Source organism: Diaporthe amygdali (assembly GCF_026229845.1).
Source record: "Diaporthe amygdali strain CAA958 chromosome Unknown NODE_9_length_1275696_cov_64_842800, whole genome shotgun sequence".
Taxonomy (NCBI): Eukaryota; Fungi; Ascomycota; class Sordariomycetes; order Diaporthales; family Diaporthaceae; genus Diaporthe; species Diaporthe amygdali.
Window position 1 is genome coordinate 256,140 of NW_026517029.1, and position 18,279 is coordinate 274,418.

General features: G+C 55.1%; 7 protein-coding genes across 7 annotated transcripts; 3 read left to right on the forward strand and 4 right to left on the reverse strand.

Moving 5' to 3' along the window:
* Positions 1-228: 228 nt before the first annotated feature.
* J7T55_012884 (ligninase h2) lies at positions 229-1,706 on the forward strand (the record flags this gene model as incomplete). The annotated part of the gene is made up of 3 exons (XM_053141519.1): positions 229-1,091; positions 1,196-1,349; positions 1,419-1,706. The coding sequence occupies 3 exons, from the start codon at positions 229-231 to the stop codon at positions 1,704-1,706; spliced, it is 1,305 nt and encodes a 434-aa protein (XP_052995233.1).
* Positions 1,707-2,326: 620 nt separating this feature from the next.
* J7T55_012885 (uncharacterized protein) lies at positions 2,327-2,918 on the forward strand (the record flags this gene model as incomplete). The annotated part of the gene is made up of 2 exons (XM_053141520.1): positions 2,327-2,392; positions 2,472-2,918. 2 exons carry the CDS (start codon positions 2,327-2,329, stop codon positions 2,916-2,918), a joined length of 513 nt encoding a protein of 170 aa, XP_052995234.1.
* A 241-nt stretch (positions 2,919-3,159) lies between these two features.
* J7T55_012886 (galactose-1-phosphate uridylyltransferase) lies at positions 3,160-4,590 on the reverse strand (the record flags this gene model as incomplete). The annotated part of the gene is made up of 4 exons (XM_053141521.1): positions 3,160-3,386; positions 3,466-4,258; positions 4,343-4,394; positions 4,490-4,590. 4 exons carry the CDS (start codon positions 4,588-4,590, stop codon positions 3,160-3,162), a joined length of 1,173 nt encoding a protein of 390 aa, XP_052995235.1.
* Positions 4,591-9,763: 5,173 nt separating this feature from the next.
* Positions 9,764-11,395, forward strand: J7T55_012888 (uncharacterized protein; the record flags this gene model as incomplete). Its single annotated transcript, XM_053141523.1, has 1 exon — positions 9,764-11,395. One exon carries the CDS (start codon positions 9,764-9,766, stop codon positions 11,393-11,395), a length of 1,632 nt encoding a protein of 543 aa, XP_052995236.1.
* Positions 11,396-11,743: 348 nt separating this feature from the next.
* On the reverse strand, positions 11,744-12,748 carry J7T55_012889 (reticulon-4-interacting protein mitochondrial precursor; the record flags this gene model as incomplete). The annotated part of the gene is made up of 1 exon (XM_053141524.1): positions 11,744-12,748. The coding sequence occupies one exon, from the start codon at positions 12,746-12,748 to the stop codon at positions 11,744-11,746; it is 1,005 nt and encodes a 334-aa protein (XP_052995237.1).
* A 1,515-nt stretch (positions 12,749-14,263) lies between these two features.
* On the reverse strand, positions 14,264-15,167 carry J7T55_012890 (chip protein; the record flags this gene model as incomplete). Its single annotated transcript, XM_053141525.1, has 2 exons — positions 14,264-14,987; positions 15,073-15,167. 2 exons carry the CDS (start codon positions 15,165-15,167, stop codon positions 14,264-14,266), a joined length of 819 nt encoding a protein of 272 aa, XP_052995238.1.
* A 172-nt stretch (positions 15,168-15,339) lies between these two features.
* J7T55_012891 (uncharacterized protein) lies at positions 15,340-18,179 on the reverse strand (the record flags this gene model as incomplete). Its single annotated transcript, XM_053141526.1, has 4 exons — positions 15,340-15,427; positions 16,340-17,308; positions 17,366-17,776; positions 17,833-18,179. 4 exons carry the CDS (start codon positions 18,177-18,179, stop codon positions 15,340-15,342), a joined length of 1,815 nt encoding a protein of 604 aa, XP_052995239.1.
* Between the last annotated feature and the right edge of the window lie 100 nt (positions 18,180-18,279).

Below are 18,279 nucleotides of genomic sequence, written 5' to 3' on the forward strand. Positions count from 1 at the left end.
TAGTACAGGGGCTAGCTGAGGTTGTCGCGAGATGTTATGATGAAGGAGGGCGAAGTGGTTGGATATAAAGCTAGGGGACGGCCCTCGTAAGTCTCTTTGAAAGTATTGAATAAGAGTCATCACCTTCTTTCACAATATCGTCGTTCTTTACTGGTACAATACTTGTCCACTCATCTTGAGTTTGCTCCAACATCATTCTTTCGTGCTCGGTCACCATTGGAACCTACAATGAAGTTCTCAGCCATCACTTCTGCCTGCGCCGGCGCAGCCTTCGTCGGCAACGTTGTGGCACATCCAGGAATGGCCAAGATAGTAGATGAGATTAAAGCAAATATCATGTCTCGTCAGGGCGGGCCTGTCGACCCAGCCCTCAACTCCAACGAACTTATTGGCGACCTTTTGACGTTGCAGGACAGCCAGCTCACACCGGTCGCTAAGGATATCAAGGCCACAATTCTAAACCAAGCTAACGGGGAGAGTTTGGAGACTTATTCCAGCGTCCCTAGGCTTGGTACATCGCAATGCAAGGCTGACACCTGCTGTGTGTGGCAATACATTGCCAATGAGATGGTCACCGCCTTCAAGGGTCCATCTGGCAGATGCACCAATGCTGCAAGGGCAGCCGTCCGCCTCGGTTTCCACGACGCGGCCGGATGGTCCAAAAACACAGGGCCAGACGGCGGTGCCGACGGGTCGCTGATCCTGGCGCCGGAGGAAATCCGCCGCCCAGGAAACCGCGGCCTCGAGGAGGTTGTGACGCTGACCCAGTCTTGGTTCAACAAATACAAAGGCTATGGAATCTCTGCAGCCGACCTGATTCAGATGGGTGCTAACGTCGCCACCGTTGTCTGCCCTCTCGGCCCTCGCACAAAGACCTATATTGGACGCAAGGACAACTCCAAGGCTGCCCCAGATGGCCTCCTCCCACCCGTCGACGCGTCTGCCGACTTCCTAATCAAGCTGTTTCAGGACAAGACCATCCAGCCCAACGGTCTCGTCGCACTACTAGGTGCACACTCGACTGCTCAGCAACGCTTCGTCGACCCTCGCAGGGTTGGCGACCCCCAGGACAGTACCCCCGGTGTATGGGAGTCAGTATTACCCCTTTCCCGCTACGTTTGCCTATCCGTCTTTCATTAGAACCTTCCGGAATGGATCGTTTAGGGCACCGTAGCAGGTGACTAACGCATAGCAGTATGCTCTATTATAACGAGACCATCAGCCCGAACGCGCCTGCTCGTGTGTTCAAATTCGCGAGCGACATTAAGCTGGCTGCGGATCCCAGGATGAGCAGACTGTTTACCGCCTTCGCCGCTCCCAACAACGCTGCGCAGCTGCCCTGGAACCTTGTAAGTGATCTCTGAGAGCCACGACCGCGGAGCCCACGAGGATCTGCTAACCCGGCTTGTGTCTAACAGCTCTACGCCCGCGAGTATGTGCGCCTCAGCCTGCTGGGCGTCAACAACATCAACTCGCTGACGGACTGCACCAAGGTGCTCCCGCAGCCCGTCAGAACATTCGTGCCAAATGACAGGTGCGAAGTGAAGACGTGGATGTCGTCGACTAAGAACGTCCCGGCCATTGCCAACGCCCTCCTGGACGGCAAGCTCATCACCTCCATCCCGGGGCTGTCAAGCCTCTTGAGTAGTATCCTGGGCGGACTTCTCGGGCTAATTGGCATTGGCCGCACGGGGTCAAACTGCTGACGAGCTGGTATTGGTGTGACTTAGCTGCGAAGGTGTGACGTGAGCGACGATGGCCTGGAGCTGTGTGCCAACAGCGGTTTTAGTATCTATCATACTTGGTGTTTTCGATTCTTCTATCCCTTTTTCTAATAGTAATATTGAGTAGATCAACTGCTCGTGGCCGAACAAAGACGTTGTCATGAGAGACAACTATTATAAGAAATGGAATCGAGCATCTCGCAGTGCGCTGAGCCATTTCGAAGCTCCGTATATTGACATTTTTGAGTGCGCAGGGGTTGAGATAGCACACGGGAACAACCCGCTGCGCAGCCAGATATGCTGCATTCATACAACATGAGTTGGACGACAATGGGATGATGATGAGGCGTTGTTGTGTTGAGGAGGTTCATTGTCGTTGGCCGGAAACAGCAATGCAGTAGTAGCTTGCCGAGCCGGGTCCGAGGATGTTTATTTGCGTCCACTTTTCTCACACCACTCGCTCACTGCACATCGAGCTTCTGGAGCCTTCCCAGAAACCGACTGACGCTGTCAACTCTGGGACAATCTTGAGAATCGTCAATTGACTTTTCAAGACACACCACAGAGCTTCAAGACCCTGAAGCCGCCCCAAATCGCTAAGGATGGGCAGCCTGTACTCGCTTCTGCCGCCTGCCGAGGACGGCATCCTCCCCTATTACCTGCTAGTGGTGAGCCAACCCCGTTGCCCTCTTCCACCAAACTTCACCCACGGTCCTGCCCTGCCTCGCAACTGACTCAATAACTCAGGTATCGGTAGCGGCCATTGGAAACGCAGTACAGAACCTCCTGACACTACACTACACCCGCCGCATTTACAACGGCCTCTTCGTCCCCAGCGCTTCGTCTCGCACCAACCCCGACTCCGTGTCGAAGCTCCAGCCCGTCGTCGCCGCGCAGGACCTCAAGGACAAGCCCACCGCCGTCGATCAGGTCACCCCGCTGGCCGCGCGCCTCTTCGGCGTCTACACGATCCTCGCGGGCGTCATTCGCGTCTACGGTGCCTACCGGGTGCACGACCCGGTGCTGTACCAGATGTGCCTGTTCACCCACCTCCTGGCGGCGGCGCACTTCACGAGCGAGACCCTGATATTCAAGACGGTGAGCCTGGGGTGGGAGCACGCGTTCCCGTTCGCGGCCGCGTTCAGTGGGAGCTTGTGGATGGGGCTGCAGTACGGGCATTACGTGAAGGCGTGAGGGGCGCTGGATGGGCGGTGTTTGCGCCGTATACCAGATGCAGGACCGCACAGGACGGTTAAGTCTAGGAGAATCACACTCGGGGCGCCCCGGCGGGGGGGGGGGCATTATACATTTTCTCAGGGGCACGTTCACCGTAGGGAAGATGCACGGAATGTTGGTTCTATTCTCTATATACTAGTAGTGCTTAATACAAGGCGCGATGAATAGGATGTACAGTAAGCTCTCGCGTTGTAGTCCCCTACTTCAGGAGGCTCTTCCGGTAGACTTCACCTCCCAACGGCCTGAGCCTCGCCGCCGCCTGCTCCGGCGTGATATCCCGCTGTGGCTCAGCCAGCAGCTCGTATCCCACAAGGAACTTGCGCACCGTCGCGGAGCGCAGAAGGGGCGGGTAAAAGTGCATGTGGAAATAGCTGTTCTCGGCCTCTTCCTCTGTGCAGTCGAGGGGTGCTTGGTGGATGCCAGAACCTGGTATCGTCAGTCACTAAGGTCTGCCACAGTCTTCTCGAGCAGACTGGAAGGAGACTGGCAGGGTGACGCTACTTACTGTATGGGAAGCTGCACTCAAACAAATTATCATATCGTCTGGTGACCTCCTGGACCGCCTCGGCAAACCACACCCTCTCCTGATCGCTGAGGTCCACTAGAGCGCGAACATGCCTCTTGGCAATGATCAGCAGCTCGAACGGCCAGACCGCCCACCACGGGCACACGACCACGAACCCCTCATTCTGCCAGACAACACGCTCACCCTTCTCAATCTCTAGCTTGACGTAGTCGGCCAGCAGGTGCCGCCCGTCGTGCTCCGCGCGGTACTTGGTCATCTGCGCGATCTCCTTGCCCGGCTCCTCGGGCAGCGTGCTCGTTGTCCAAACCTGGCAATGGGGGTGGGGGTTGCTGCAGCCCATCGCAGCGCCCTTGTTCTCGAAAATCTGCATGTAGCGCAGCTGGTGCTTCGGCCTGTCGATGTTGTCTGGCAGCCCGGGCTGCTTCTGCAGCAGCGGCAGGGCGGCGGCGACGCTTGACAGGGGATTCGAGGGTGACAAGTGGGCGGCGTAGATGCGCGTCCACGTCTCGATGACGGGGAGAATCTCGGCGGGCGACATGTCGGCCAGGGTCACGGAGTGCTTCGCACTGAAAGTCAGGACGTAGCACTTGCCCGTGACGGGCTCGGCGCGGAGCAGGAGGGCTGAGAGGTCATCGCTGGAGGAAGGCTCCGGTGGGTGATACTCAGCCTGCTCCTCCTTGACAGCACTGTAGTCGTTTACGAAGACAAAGGTGTTCGCGTATTGCGGGTTGGCGTCGCCTTGGGCGCGAGGGTTACCAGGACAGAGGTAGCACTGTTTGCACGACGCAGGTCAGCTCTCGGTTTGCGACCAAGGCGTGTGAGATGGGAGCGCGGAAACGGGAGAATGCAGACGGACCTGCGGATCATAGTCTGGCAGGGTGTTCGCTTGTGCTCCCTCTTGCTGTCCTCTAGTAGACTCATGTGGTCAGGCTTATTTTCTTTGCTTGCGCATCTAGCAGACAGGCCTGGGAGGTGACGAAGGGGGGAGGGGAGGAACACTGACTGCCATGGTCGCTTTGTTCGGTGGGGCGAGACCAGCAGCCAGGACCCGGTCAGCGGGTTATACCTGCGGTGGGAGATGTCGTCGAGGATCTTGTCGGGCATCTTGAAAGGTATGTACAAGGGAAAAGCGCAGGATTAAAGACAATGAAAAAGAGAGGCCAAGGGAATGACTGGCCTGAGATGTAAAGACACCTGAGCCTTTTTTTATATGTCCTGCGTGCGGTTTAACTGCGCGCACTAATTCAGTCTTCGGTCCCTCTGGCGCAAGTGGTGTTACTCTCATTGTACCCCGCCATACTGCTCCTGGGCCATGTGGGGGCATTCCTCGCTCAAGCTCTCGCCGCGACCCATCACCCCAGTCCCCCAGTTTCTGTGAGCTCTGGTGTTGGCCTCGGCTGGGATGGGTCGTGATTCGGGGAAACCGGCGCCAGTAGACAAGTGGGTCCAAAACACCATCTGTCAGCAACTGGCTATCGTGACAGACGGCTATTTGTTTACTGAGGCAGGTGACGAAACTGACAATGTAGCAGGGGAAGTCAGGGGCCCGGTGCAAGATGTGTAATCCACCGCGGTGATTTGGTGGATGCCGGCCGTATGTAGCACTCATAGAGATGCGAGAGTGAGAAATTGTCTCCATCTTCTTGACTTTGGCCGCTTCTACGACCGTGAGTAGCCGTCCCGCAGTCTCTTTGCGAGCGGACGACTAGTGGCATTTGCAGTACTCAGACTGGAGCTCTTTCCTATCATTCCTGCATGGGTGGTGAAATCTCTCTTCCCTTGCAAGTGCGCTGCGCTTCACTCGTGCATAAACGAATCTGCGAATGGCACGATCACGCGTCTGTCAGCGTGAAATTTTATTTTCTGATGGTTTGCCAAGTCATGGATGACCGTTCTTATTCTGCGGTCTGGCTATCTGCTGCACCTATGCTACTGTCTGGAGTTTCTAGCAGCCTGGAGAGGTACAAATTGCGCTGTTGGATTCTAAGTTCTATAAGCCTCTGGAACCCAACGATCACATCGGTGTGAGCACGTTGAAATTTTGGGTGACGGATATTGAGGAAGCAGCACGGCTCTGTCGCAATACCCATACAGCAGACATCAGAGGAAGAAGCACGTCTATTACAACTAAGAGCTTGTATGTGTATATTTTAACGTGCTGGCTGGCTGGCTGGCTGGCTGGCTGGTCGGCTGCTGGCAGCTTGCTTCAATACGTTAGCTGCTGCCAAGGCCAGGTTCTCTCTCCTCGGAAGGCTTATCTTCTTATCGGATCCCCTAGCGTCTCTGTCTCTTGTGGGGGCAGCCTGGGAGCTCCGAAAATGGTTCCTGCGGCTCAAGGTCCCATCGTCCGACTGGATCGGCCAAGACTCCACAGCTGCTCATCCGCGATTCCACCTCCACATCAATCCAGCAACGACGAGCTCATCTGTTATCAATGCGCATCCTCAGGCATCGGACTCACGCGTCGCGTCATCGATTCCCGCCCAGTATTGATCGATAATTCACTTGCCTTGGCTTTTGGACCCCTTCGAACGCGCATCTCTGCCTCCTCCCTCTCAAACGTCACCGCAATTACTCTAGGCTGCCGACACAGTATCACTTGATCGCTGCTTCGACCCTCGGCGGCCGCCATGGCTGTCATCCGGAAGAAAACCGCCACTCGGGGTAGCGAGGGAGGTGTTAAATACATATGTGATGTGTGTTCTGTAGATATCACATCTACTGTGAGTTCTCCCCGCCCCCGCCTCCCCCCTTCCAACTCTCTCCACACCTCCTCTCCCCTCCGTCACTGGCACCTCTTTGCTCTTTCGCACCCAAGCTCGCTCTGCCAGTTCTGACCATTATCGTTGCTACCTTCCAGGTCCGGATACGGTGCGCTCACGCCACTTGTAACGATTATGACCTCTGCGTCCAATGCTTCTCCAAGGGCTCAACAAGCAACACCCACAATCCTGCCACGCATCCCTATCGAGTAATAGAGCAAAATTCCTTCCCCATATATGACGAAGAATGGGGAGCAGACGAGGAGCTTTTGCTTCTTGAGGGCTGCGAGATCTATGGTCTTGGGTCCTGGGCAGATATCGCAGACCACATCGGCGGCTACCGCACCAAGGACGAGGTTAGGGACCACTACGAAAAGGTTTATATCCAGTCCTCCAAGTTCCCGCTCCCTGAACGCTGCAGTCCTAAAGACACGGCCTTGGCGAATACGATCACTAGGGAGGACTTTCAGGCCCGGAAGAAACGGAGAATCGAGGAGCGTAAGGATGCCATTAAGAATGCCCCAGCCCCGCCGCCGAAAACTAAACCCACCGCATCTGTCCCCTCTTGCCACGAAATCCAGGGCTACATGCCAGGCCGCCTGGAGTTCGAGACCGAACACGCCAACGAAGCCGAGGAGGCAGTTCAGCTCATGCAATTCGAGCCCGGAGATGGCATCAACCCAAATACTGGTCAACTAGAACCAGAAATGGAACTCAAGTTGACAGTCATGGAAATTTACAACTCCCGGCTGACACAGCGTGTGGATCGCAAAAAGGTCATTTTCGAGCATAACCTCCTCGACTACCGAGAGAACACTAAGCTCGATAAAAAGCGATCCAAGGAGGAGCGGGACATTCTCAACAAGGCCAAACCATTTGCGCGCATGATGAACCATCAGGACTTTGAAGACTTCAATCAAGGCCTTGTTGACGAGTTAAACCTTCGCCAAGCCATCACCCAGCTTCAAGATTGGCGTAACATGGGTATTGGCAACCTCAGAAGCGGTGAGAAGTACGAGCAGGACAAGTCATCTCGCGCACAGAACAAGATTCCTATGGGCTCCATGGATAGAGAACGTCTGGCGGCGGCTCAGCGTAACAAGCAACCCCCGCCGTCAGATCCACCGAGTGGGGCCGCCCTCCTGGTAGCCCCAGAACTTCCGATACGCCCAGCAACCAAGAATGGTCTCCAGAGTGGCGAGGCTGCCACCGATGGGGGCGCCAAGCTCACGAACGGGAACCACACAAACGGTGTCAACGGCAGTAGTGTTGTTGTGGCCAATGGCGTCGACTCGTCGAAGAAGCCAACCCATGTGCCACAGCCTATTTCTGGAGTCACCCCGATCCAGCTGACCCAAGACATGCCCGACTACCATCTTCTCACGAACGAGGAAGTCAGGCTCTGCGAAGTCATCAGGATGCAGCCGAAGCCCTATGTCATGGTCAAGGCCGAGATTATCAGGGAAGCTGTCAAGGGTAATGGTTCTCTCAAGAAAAAGCAGGTAAAAGAAATTTGCAGCAAGAACCCATCGTCATGGGATTCGCGCAAGGCCGGCGCAGTGTTTGAGTGTATGGTCGCCTGGGGATATATTTCCAAAGCTTAAGCACCCACCAAAGACTTCCGTTGCAAAAACCAGCAATGGGAATCCTATTGGTCCATCTAGTGCATAGTTATCAATCTTAAAGATTATGCTTCGCATCCGCAAGCGACAGTTGAACGACAAAAGCTCTCTTGGGCGGGCTCAGTGACACAAGCCAGGCTTCTGATGGCAATTTGTTCGATATTGTGTCGCTTGTGCTTTTGCCAACGCACAATACCTTGCTTCTGGAGCTGTCCATCATTGCCATCCACATTCCCACGCGCAAGAAGCATAGGGGGCAGACTTGGAAGTATTCGAACTACATTCACAAAAATTGAGAAGCACCATCCACCTGGCTTGGAAGGACGCGGAGGGTAACTTCATTTCCTTTCTTTCCTTTTTCTTTTCTTTTCGCGAGGTAAGAAGACACTCGAGAAATATGTACATGAACGATGTTTGATTATAGATCTAACTTTTCCACAGAGAATACGAAGTTTTCAAAGGGCTCGAAGTACGTTTGTCTGGGGGTCGAGATGACCTGCTTCACTAGCAGTGGAGACGCTGTTACTGGTCCGGCCATTCCACGAGAATTCGCTTTGGAAATTGATGACTACAGACGGTATTCGAAGGCAACGCCGAGTCTCAAGCTGGAGAGCTCACCTGGAGCAAGCGACGAGACGGTGATAGTGTTGACGTGAGATCCAGAAAGGGTGTCGCAAGGCTTTTGTTGTCAGACTGAAACCTGCAAGCAGTGAAGCTACGCATCGGAGGCTGACAGGTTGCAGGATCTTGAGTGCGACCCTGGGAAGCCGGGAGATGCGCCTCGCGCAATTGCTCGAGATGGAGTATTAGAATGGAGACCTTTTTCTTAGGCCAAGACGTGAAAGACATTGGTCCAGCTGTAGACATTGAGAGGGTGTCTTGGTCAGTGAGTGCGCATCATCCAGGGTCACCGGGCCGCCGAATAGCGAGAAAAACAAACAAACATACAACCCCCCATGCTCCCTATGTACGGGCGGCGATCTCGTATCGATGCACTGACTCGGCAGCCGAGTCTCGCTCTTTTCGATGTGTCTACTGCCAGGCCATCTCTCGGGCCAGCGGCCGGCTTCGTGCTCCATGCGAGTATCAGGGAAAGGCAGTGTCAGTGACGTTGGCTGCAGGAAGCCAAGTCACGATGGGGTTTCAATATCCAGATGAGGATCTTACTCATCGGCATCCAATATATGCAAATTCGCCGAGAGTGTACAGACTTTGAGCTAGGCACGTCTGTCTCCGGAGACCCATTTAGCCTGAGTCCGCTTTACAGCTTGAACTAGGCACGGGACAGCCTGCCGGTCCACAGAAAGTGCTCACCACTTCACCACTTTGATCAGCGCGCAACAACATCAGCCCATGTGTATGCCCACTCTGAGCTCACGGGGGTCTCGTGTCATGCTCAGAGCCGGTAGGCTTCTTAATGTCCTGGTCTCAATACCGCAGCGCCTTGGCTAAGTCCGTCATTAGCTTCGACGTGATCGCCTTGCGGGCCGATAACTGTCTCGGCCCGTCGCTCCAGGAACAAGCTGAAGAATGTGGACCGTAAGCTTCTCGCTCCCTATCTGTGAGGTCTTGATTGCTTCTTGGCTCTTTGTGGCTGGGGAATACGGCTGACTTCTAGTCATTATATATCGCGTTGTTGGGACTGGATGAGGTGTGCCATTGCATAGATGAAGTCCCCAAATTAGAGAAGATCTCGGTAGAAGGCGTTCGGTGTTGGCCGTCAAGACTCTTCCCTCAAGTGGACTGCTCGCTTTCCGTTACAGTTTCACTTGTGCATTGCAACTACCTTTTGAAGATTTGTCATTGATGATTGTGTACTGGACCGGACACGCATTCCAGCCCTTTACCTTCTTGAATACTACCTCGAGATACCACCAGAGAACAAGAAACAAGATGGCAAAGGAAACCAATACAAACCCTACAGTCAGAATTCTAGTGATAGGAACAGCTGGTGCCGGGAAGAACTGCCTGGAGTCGAGATTCACGACATCACAGTATCCTCCGCCCTACGATCCATCTCTCACGTTGTGCAGCCGACGCTTCCTCACCCTGGAGCCAAAACCATCAAGCGGTGGCGACTCCCGTTCGTCGGCGCTCCCAGCGCTGCGTGTCTCGACTGATTTCCGTGAATCTACGCCCTCGCTGCTATCACCGCCAGACTCCGCAGGTCCAGCAAGCCCCATCTCGGACCCCGTGTCGCCAATCTCGTTCGTTAGCACGACATCAACGCTCAACACCAGCACAACGAGCATCCCAGGCTCTGCTTCCTTCGGTCGCGAAATTGGGCTACCCAAATCACAGCCGTGCATCAAATGTGAACGCAGAGCGAACACCTACCTAGTAGAGGTGGTCAACTACCCGGCCCTGCAGTCTGCCAAGATGCGGCAGCACGTTTACACCAAAGGAGAATACGACGCCGTGCTCCTTGTGTACGACGTTTCGGATCGAAATAGCTTCGAGAAGATCCAAGAACTCCACGCAGAGGTACCTCTTGGTAGTGATCATGGCAGCAAGCATCACAAGAGGCAGAGATCGCACATTTCACGAAGACATTCCGGTCCGCCAACGGAGGCCCTGCAGAGGAGGAACAGCGCGATGAGCTTCTTCAATGCGGGCGGTGGTTTGGTTGGCGTTGAAGAGGAAGTGGAGGCTAAGAAAGGCTCAAGAGGAGTCGTGGTTGCGCTAATCGGCAACAAGGCTGATGTTGATGATGAAGATTGTGATCAGATTGAAAAGACCGTTGAGGAGGACGGCTCCCAGGAGCAGGATTATGATGATGACTGCGAGTCTGCCCTTGCCGTCTTCGGCGACGCCCTTCAGCGCGACCCTCGCGATGAAGTCAGATTCGGCGCAACATCTTCGGTCCTGGGAATCACCAGCAGACCAAAGCCCTCTCACGCTGAAAGTTCCGAAACTGTTGAACGGTGGCTCCAGATTGTCGGGAGGGCGGTCGAGGAAGGAAAAGAAGGTGCCCACGATGTCCTAGCTGTCCCAGAACCACCGGCAAGCAAGTCCAAACCGGGGAGATTGGTCTCCAAAGCCGAGGGTGAGGATCTGGCCAGATCATTGCAGCTGCAGGTTCCGTTCCTTGAGACAAGCGCCAGGACAGGGGCAAACGTCGACGAGGCATTCGAATCAGTCGTGCGCTCGGTCCTGGGCCGGAACCACACGCATTCAACCACAGAGCTTGCCAAGAGGTGCAGGGAGAGGCACGAGGCTGAGCAGCAGAAGCGTGCCGGTGTCAGCCGGGCGCCAAAACCCGGGGATCGGACTACAAGCAGCGCAGGACCAGGGCGCGCACAGGAACATCACGGCCGCTTGGCTTTGGAGACTAAGCTGGATAGGCACGGGCATACTGCCCACCTTGAGCGCCCTGCACCTGTCCAACATGTCCCTAGCCGCGAGAACATTACACGCCGGGAGAGCTTTATGGGCCGCATGCGAAGGATGCTGATGCATGAAGAGCCACGTGAAAGGGAGAACATCCGAGGCTCTAGGAACAATTCTCCTATACGGTCTTTATAGAGGGTGGGTTTTTGAGAGGAGGGGTGGAGAGCGGTGGCGGCTGTGTCATTGCTAGATTCTCTTGGCCGTTTGGGGCAGTTCTTTGATTTTATAGCACATCTACCGGGTGTTGTTCCAGCCCTGGTATTCCAATGCACAGATTTTCCCCTTCGAAGCCATAATAGTCTCTTTACAAAGTCTCACAAGTTCGGTCTCATGCGCCTGGCTGACGAGGTTTGTGATAATTGCTTTTGCGCAGATCTCGAGTGTTTCAAGCGATTATGCTTACCCAAAGCTCCATTTTCAAACACCGGAATCGACTGATACATACTCGAAAGCCGCCTACTTACTCAAAGATGTAAGAAGTTTTTAAGAAGCGACTTTAACCACGACTTTGCCCCTCGCACGCCCAGTATTCAGCCTCTCAAACGCTTCCCGGGCTTGGTCAAAGTTAAAAGTGCTATCAATAATTATCTTGTCCTTGGGAAGACTCAAGATCTCCTCCAAATAAGAATACTTGAACTCAAGATTGACACAAGCATACGACGGGCCGAGACCTGCCCTCCCGAGCAGCGCGCGCAGTGCCATCTGAGGGTTCCATAAGTAGATGCTCCTGCCGCCCATCAACATGCGGTTAGTTTTATCACCGACGATAGTGACATATCTCTTAGCTATGCCAAGACACTCTGTCCCGCCAACGCAATCGATAATGACGTCGGGCGCGAAGCTCCTGAGCCGGTCTGGCACGCTCGTGGTTGTGTAATCGATCGTGTCGCTCGCACCCATGCTACGGACGAAGTCCGCATTGCGGCCAGAGCAAGAGGCGGCCACCGTCCAGCCCCGGCTCTTCGCAAGGTGCACAATGTACATGCCTGTACTTGAACTACCGCCCAACACCGCGACCTTGCCGTTCGTGACGTAGTGCTCGACCTCTGCGATCACGGTCCGCGCCGTGAGCCAGACGAGCGGGAGGGCGGCGGCCTGTTCCCAGGACCAGTCAGCGGGCTTGGGGATCACGACGGACGTCTTGATGTCGAGCCTGATGACCTCTTGCAGAGTGCCCCCCGGGAGGATGGGGGCGATCCCGAGCACCTCGTCACCAGGCTTGAAGCCCGAGTCCTTGCCTGCGTCCTGCACCACACCCGAGAAGTCCTCGCCTACGCCCTTTTCGAGGGCGATGATGAAGCTTGGGAGGTACGGCCACAAAGGAAGTCCCATTAGCTGGACGTCAACGGGGTTGATGGACGCGGCGTGAGCTCGGACACGAATCTCTGAGGATTTGAGTGGTCCTGTGTCACCTGGTAGGCTCGACTGTTGCAGTGCCTCCGGATAACCCCCTTGGGTGAATGTCCAAGCCTTCACTGCCTCAGCCATACTGATATAGTCGGGCTGGGCATGTGATCAGATCAAGTTTGACACACTGGCAGGTTGCACTCTGAGGATTTGAGGCTCGGGTAAGGAAATCAGCTTGACGCGAAACAACGGCGTCTTCTGGTAGAGCCAGCTAATTGATTGTGATAGCAGGAGTGCAATCACCCCGTATGCTTTTATATGTATGGTATGGCCCCAGAGGGCCGTGCCTTGTTCTCGTCGGACTGCGCTTGTCCTGCAAGCGCAGGCGTGGGTACCCCCACAGGTGAACATTACTAAAGAAAGACGGTATAACTAAAACCCGCCACAACGATGTCGATTACACATTCTCGACAGTGCCCCAAATTCCAACGACCAAAGTCGTCAAATGTCTGTCAATTGACGAGGTCCAAAAGTCATATTCCTCACTCTTTCTCGGAGCATGGAAAGAGTCGTATCTTGGTAACACGTGATTACTTTCACAACGAGCAAATGAATTCTGGCAACTGAGGTACTCGGCTGTTCATGTGGAATGTTGGTCTCAATCTAGGACTGCTTGGCTCCTCAGCGAGTCCATAATCATGATCTTCATGAGAACCCCGCCGTCTTATGAATGAATAGGCCTCAAGTATGCGATATTAGCATTCATTGCGCTAGCTTTCCGACGTGCCTTCTTTCTACATACCTACCTGCTTAGTGGATACGTAATGAGCCTCCAGGATCCCCATTTATCAAAGTCCAATGGATGATGAGAAGATAGAGGGGATGAAGGCGATGTCGAAGGCACACAAGGCACCTGTAACACATGCACTCCAAGTAGGCTCGTCGTCTACGAGAAAGAATCCTGGAGATCTCACATGCGCAAACAATCTGCTTGTTACTTGACAAAGTGGGCCTTTCAACATCACTTTGGCGAGCTCTACATAGGTAATAGACTGTAGCATATTTTCATAGCTGGCAAGTCATGTAGTTTCAAACCCAGCTCCACAGTTCGCGGTTGGACACGGAATTAGTTGCTTCCATGTTTGACATGCTATCGCCGGCTGAGGCAGTCTCCGCACAATCATTTCAAGTGTCCCACAAGCTGATTCACTGTTATCCCACAGGTACAAAGACATGATGTTTTCCAACCATGAGAGAAGAGCGGGGTAAAGAGGAAAAGCAGGTCCAGTGGAGGTTTTGGACGCAATATATTCAATGCTGTATAGCCGCCAATCCACTTTTCCCAGGTTTAATTCGAGAGGATTTGTTCTCCCGCTGCAGAGGCGACCCATACCCAGATCTCTGGGGCTCGGCTTGATAGTCATAAAAGCACCATGTACGCCATGCCATGTTGTATGCCACAAAACATGATGTCGATCCGTGGTCAGAGTGGTATACTATAAAATGGAAGTGCAGACAAGGGGCCTGTGGCAACCGTCACTGTCCACCTTGCAGCCACGGCTTCTGCACGCGGCGTTTCAAACCCAGCCACGTCTTGCACACCAAACAGCGCCAGGGAGCTGGTTGGGGAGCAACGGCACTTGAGTCGGTAGGTTCCTACCAGTCGACGGCCCAGCCGTTGTTTTCTAAAAAGTCCTCGCAGGCATCCCTCAGGTCAAGATTGGGCCGCAAGTCAGAGACATCCAAATGCTCCCTTGTGACGGGATCCGTCTTGGAACGCTTGAGGTGCTCGAGGATGCTTGCCCTCTCGTAGCTCTTGCCTGTCTTTGTGATTACAGGGTCGACCAGGATGCCGAACGTGATGTCGTCGACTGCCCAGTCGGGCACCTCTCTCCGCTTGCCCTGCTCGCCCCTTGCCAGCTGGAAGGTTCCCTTCATGGCGGCAATCTTTGCGTCCCAGTCGGCCGTGACATCCTTCAGCTCGAACTCGTCCGAGCACTCGGCCAGGGCCTGGGTGCGCTCCTTGTCGAGCAGCTCGAGGACTTCGCGCTCCAATGCCGAGGACTCGCGCAGGCGCCTTCGCTCCTTGTCGTCCCACCGCTCCTTCTTGCACCGCAGGACCAGCTGTGTTATGGCGCCGAGGGACTTGTCGCCGGTTTTGACTGCGAGTTCGTGGGCTCTTTTAACGTTGTCGAGGGCGTCGTCGAAGTACTTGAGCTCGATCTGGGCTTGGGCGATCAGGAAGTGGGCCTTCATGTTGTCCGAGGAGAGGGCGAGGCATGTCTGGCAGTCCAAGATGGCGTCCTCCCAGCGCTGCAGCCTTATGCGCGCTAGGGCTCGGTTGGTGTAGATCTTGGGGTCTTTTGGGTCGGCGATGATCCTGTGGTCGGGAGGTGGTGTGTCGGCTCGAGGCACTCGTCGCGGAAGAGGGGGGGGGAGGGAGGAGGGAGGGCGCGTGGACTTACGCCTGCGAGTACAAACCCTCTGCGCCCCCATAATCACCTCTCGCGAAGCGCTTGTTGCCCTGTTCCTTAAGGGCAGCAGCTTCTTGTACTGCCATCTTCCTGGGGGGGCGATGGCTGGGCAGTATGCAACGTTTCGAACTGGAGTGGCTGAGGACGAGGCTGGGTCAGGCTCGACCCTTCTCTTTTATTGTTGGGAGGATCTGTCTTTAGCAGTGCTGAGAAAGGCGCTGTTGTCTCAGGAGGACAATCGCCGGTTCTAGGTCAGTGTCAGGAGTTGAGAGCGTAGGTGGTGAGCATTGTCGTTGTCTCGACGTCGACGAGAGGGCAGAAGGCCAAGGGCAGAAAGATGGTCACACTGCCGTGACTGGGGTTAGCAGCTACGATGCGGGTACGACACGGTCCAGTACGATGCGATGCGAGACAAAGCACAGAAGACAGGTGACAGGTGACAGGTGACAGTATGGTGACAATGTAAGGCCGGCAGGGACGTCTATATGCCGTCTGATTATGTATATGTATGTATGTGTACAGTACTGGTCGGAAGGCGCGGGCACGAATGGGCAGGCGTCAAGGTAAGGCAAGGCGAGGTGAGGTGAGGTGAGGTGAGGTGAGGTTCGTCTGGTGCTGTCCCTTACTCCTGACTATGTATTGGGGAGCTGCAATGGCCGAGCTGGTTCGAGCTGGACCCTGGAATTCGGGCGAGCTTTGCTGTACCTAGGTACCTAGTACAGGGGCGAACCCCGCCACAGCCGGGAGGAACGCCCAGCCTCGGCCTGTTCTCGCCCAGGCGCGAGTGCAGCCCGTTGCACATTTGTCAACAGCGAACATTCTGGAATCTCGTCTACATGTCTACTGCACTCACTAATCTCACCTCACCTCACCTCACCTCACCTCACCCTACCTCACCCCATGGCAGACCACCTCATGCTTACATCTCCACTCACTCAAGGCTGTGAGAAAACCTGGCAAGTGCCTGCTAACCAGCCCACAAAGGTCTAGTCCACACACACCAGGCTACAGGCTACCAAGGCCCACGAGACGCAAGGCTGAGAACATATTTGCAAGCTGGCATACATACAGCCAGGGTGCTGGGGGGTATCATTGCTATTCCAGGACTGGCGTCCTCTTTATCCTCGTGATGGCTCATTACTACGTATCCATCATCAAAGGTACACACATCATTTATGATTAATACAGCCCGCCCACAGTCGCCAATATACCGAGTGCCAACACACCGCCTACCACGCCCACACACCCTGGCACGAACCTCCCAGCAGCCCCGGCCGTCACAGCTGGCCCCGTATAAGTCGCGTCTGCCGGCCCGCTGCTTCCGACGGTTGACGGCCCCGTGGCCGCCCCGCTAGCAAGCGGTGACACGACGGTCTGCGAGTACGTCTGCCCGTCTGACACTACCGTCCTGGTGAAAGTCGTCTGTGCTGGTACCTCTCCCGTTGGAGCCGCCGATACTACTGTCTGCACCTGTGTCTGTCCATTGGAGGTTATCGTCCTCAGGAAAGTCACCTGCGACGTCTCCGACGCCTGCCCTCTGCCTGCCGACTCCTGTGCAATCGAGACAAGCGTCTCATACACCGTACTTCCACCTGACGTGGCCGTCCTGACCAGCGCCACCTCCGACGCCTGGTTGTCTCCTCCTGGGCCTTGTGAGATAGAGACCACTGTCTCCAGGACCGTGCTGCCGCCCGACGTGGTCGTTCGGACCAGAGTCACCTCTGACGCCTGGACACTAGGAGCAGGCACGATCGACACCAACGTCTGAACAGAGGCTTGGCCGTTGGTGTTGACTGTCTGCACCAATGTTACCTCCCCTGGAGAGGCAGCGGCCACCGGCGACACCACTGTCTGGACGAGGGTCTGCTCATCTGCTGTCACTGTGCGGACGAACGTTGTTTCGGCTGGAGCAACTGGGGCAGCGTTGCTGGAGGGGCCGACCAGGGTCCTGATAGCTGTCACGCCGTTGGAAACCTCTGTGGAGATGAAAGTGACCTCTACAGATGAGACTGGGCTGTTGGGCTGCTCTGGGCTCGGAGTCTGTTCCGAGGGCGGTATTTGACCAGACGATTGAGCGGGCTGCTCAGGAGCCACCTGACTCGTAGCTGGTGACTGCTCAGCAATCGATGTCTTCTGAGAGGAGGGCTGCTCAGAAACTGAGGTGGTCGTCGGTATAGGGCTAGGCGATTGCTGCGTCGAAGTAGGCAGTGGTGTTGATTCAGGCGGGCTGAAATATTTGTCGTCAGTGCCAAGGATTTTCAAAATGGCGATATCTGATACTTACGAGGGCGCCTCTGCCGTGCTTCTCTCTGAGGACGCCGGAGCTGGGGCTGTATAGTGTACAGCTTCCACGGTTTCGGTTGCCTGGATCAGGACGGAAGCCGAGACCATCGAGTGGCCCACGGCTGTCTGAGCACAAGTCGCAAATGTACACGTCCTAATGTCCTGGCCTGACATTTGCTCGACGACAGTCTGAAGCCCGGCAAGATAATCGACCATTGCCGGGGTGACTGTTGCTGGGTTATGCCCAAAGTACCAGTCTGAGTTGTGTGCTGTGTAGAAGAATTTCGCAGGATCTGTAGTTGCAGGCATAATGAGTTTACTGTCGTAGTCGACAGTCCGGGAAGTGAGATCGCGCTCTGTGCAGTTTGCCGACCAAAAGTCTATGTACTGTATCCATGTCTCCGGATAGGTCCTATGGATGGGTGAGTCTTCTCCAGGGGATCCGCCAGTGAGACACATAACACTTACATGGTGAACCAGCCGTCTATCACCGCGGTATTGCGCACGAAATCCGTCACCTCCGGTGCGCTCGCTGTGATAGTCTGGAGGCTTGTTATAGCGCTACCATTGGGATATGTTGTGATGTGGGGGACCACTGTGTGAGTTATCGTCTCTGCGTTGGTCTTATTCCAGTCATACACCATCGCCAAGTTCGCAGCGAGCCCACAGACTGGTACGCCTGGGGCTGCCACGCTGGTTGTGGAAGTGGAAGCAGAAGTTGGGGCCGATGTTGAGTTCAAGGCCCGAACCTGCTGCACGCCTGCAACACATGCTACCCAGGCCAGCGGCCGGGTTTGGCGAAAGGGTGTGACCATTTTGCAAGCTCAAGATGATCTTCGGGTTCGGGAATCTGTACCAAAAAACAACAACAATGAAACTCTACACCCTCTCTGTAGGTACGCGCGGAAACCCGAT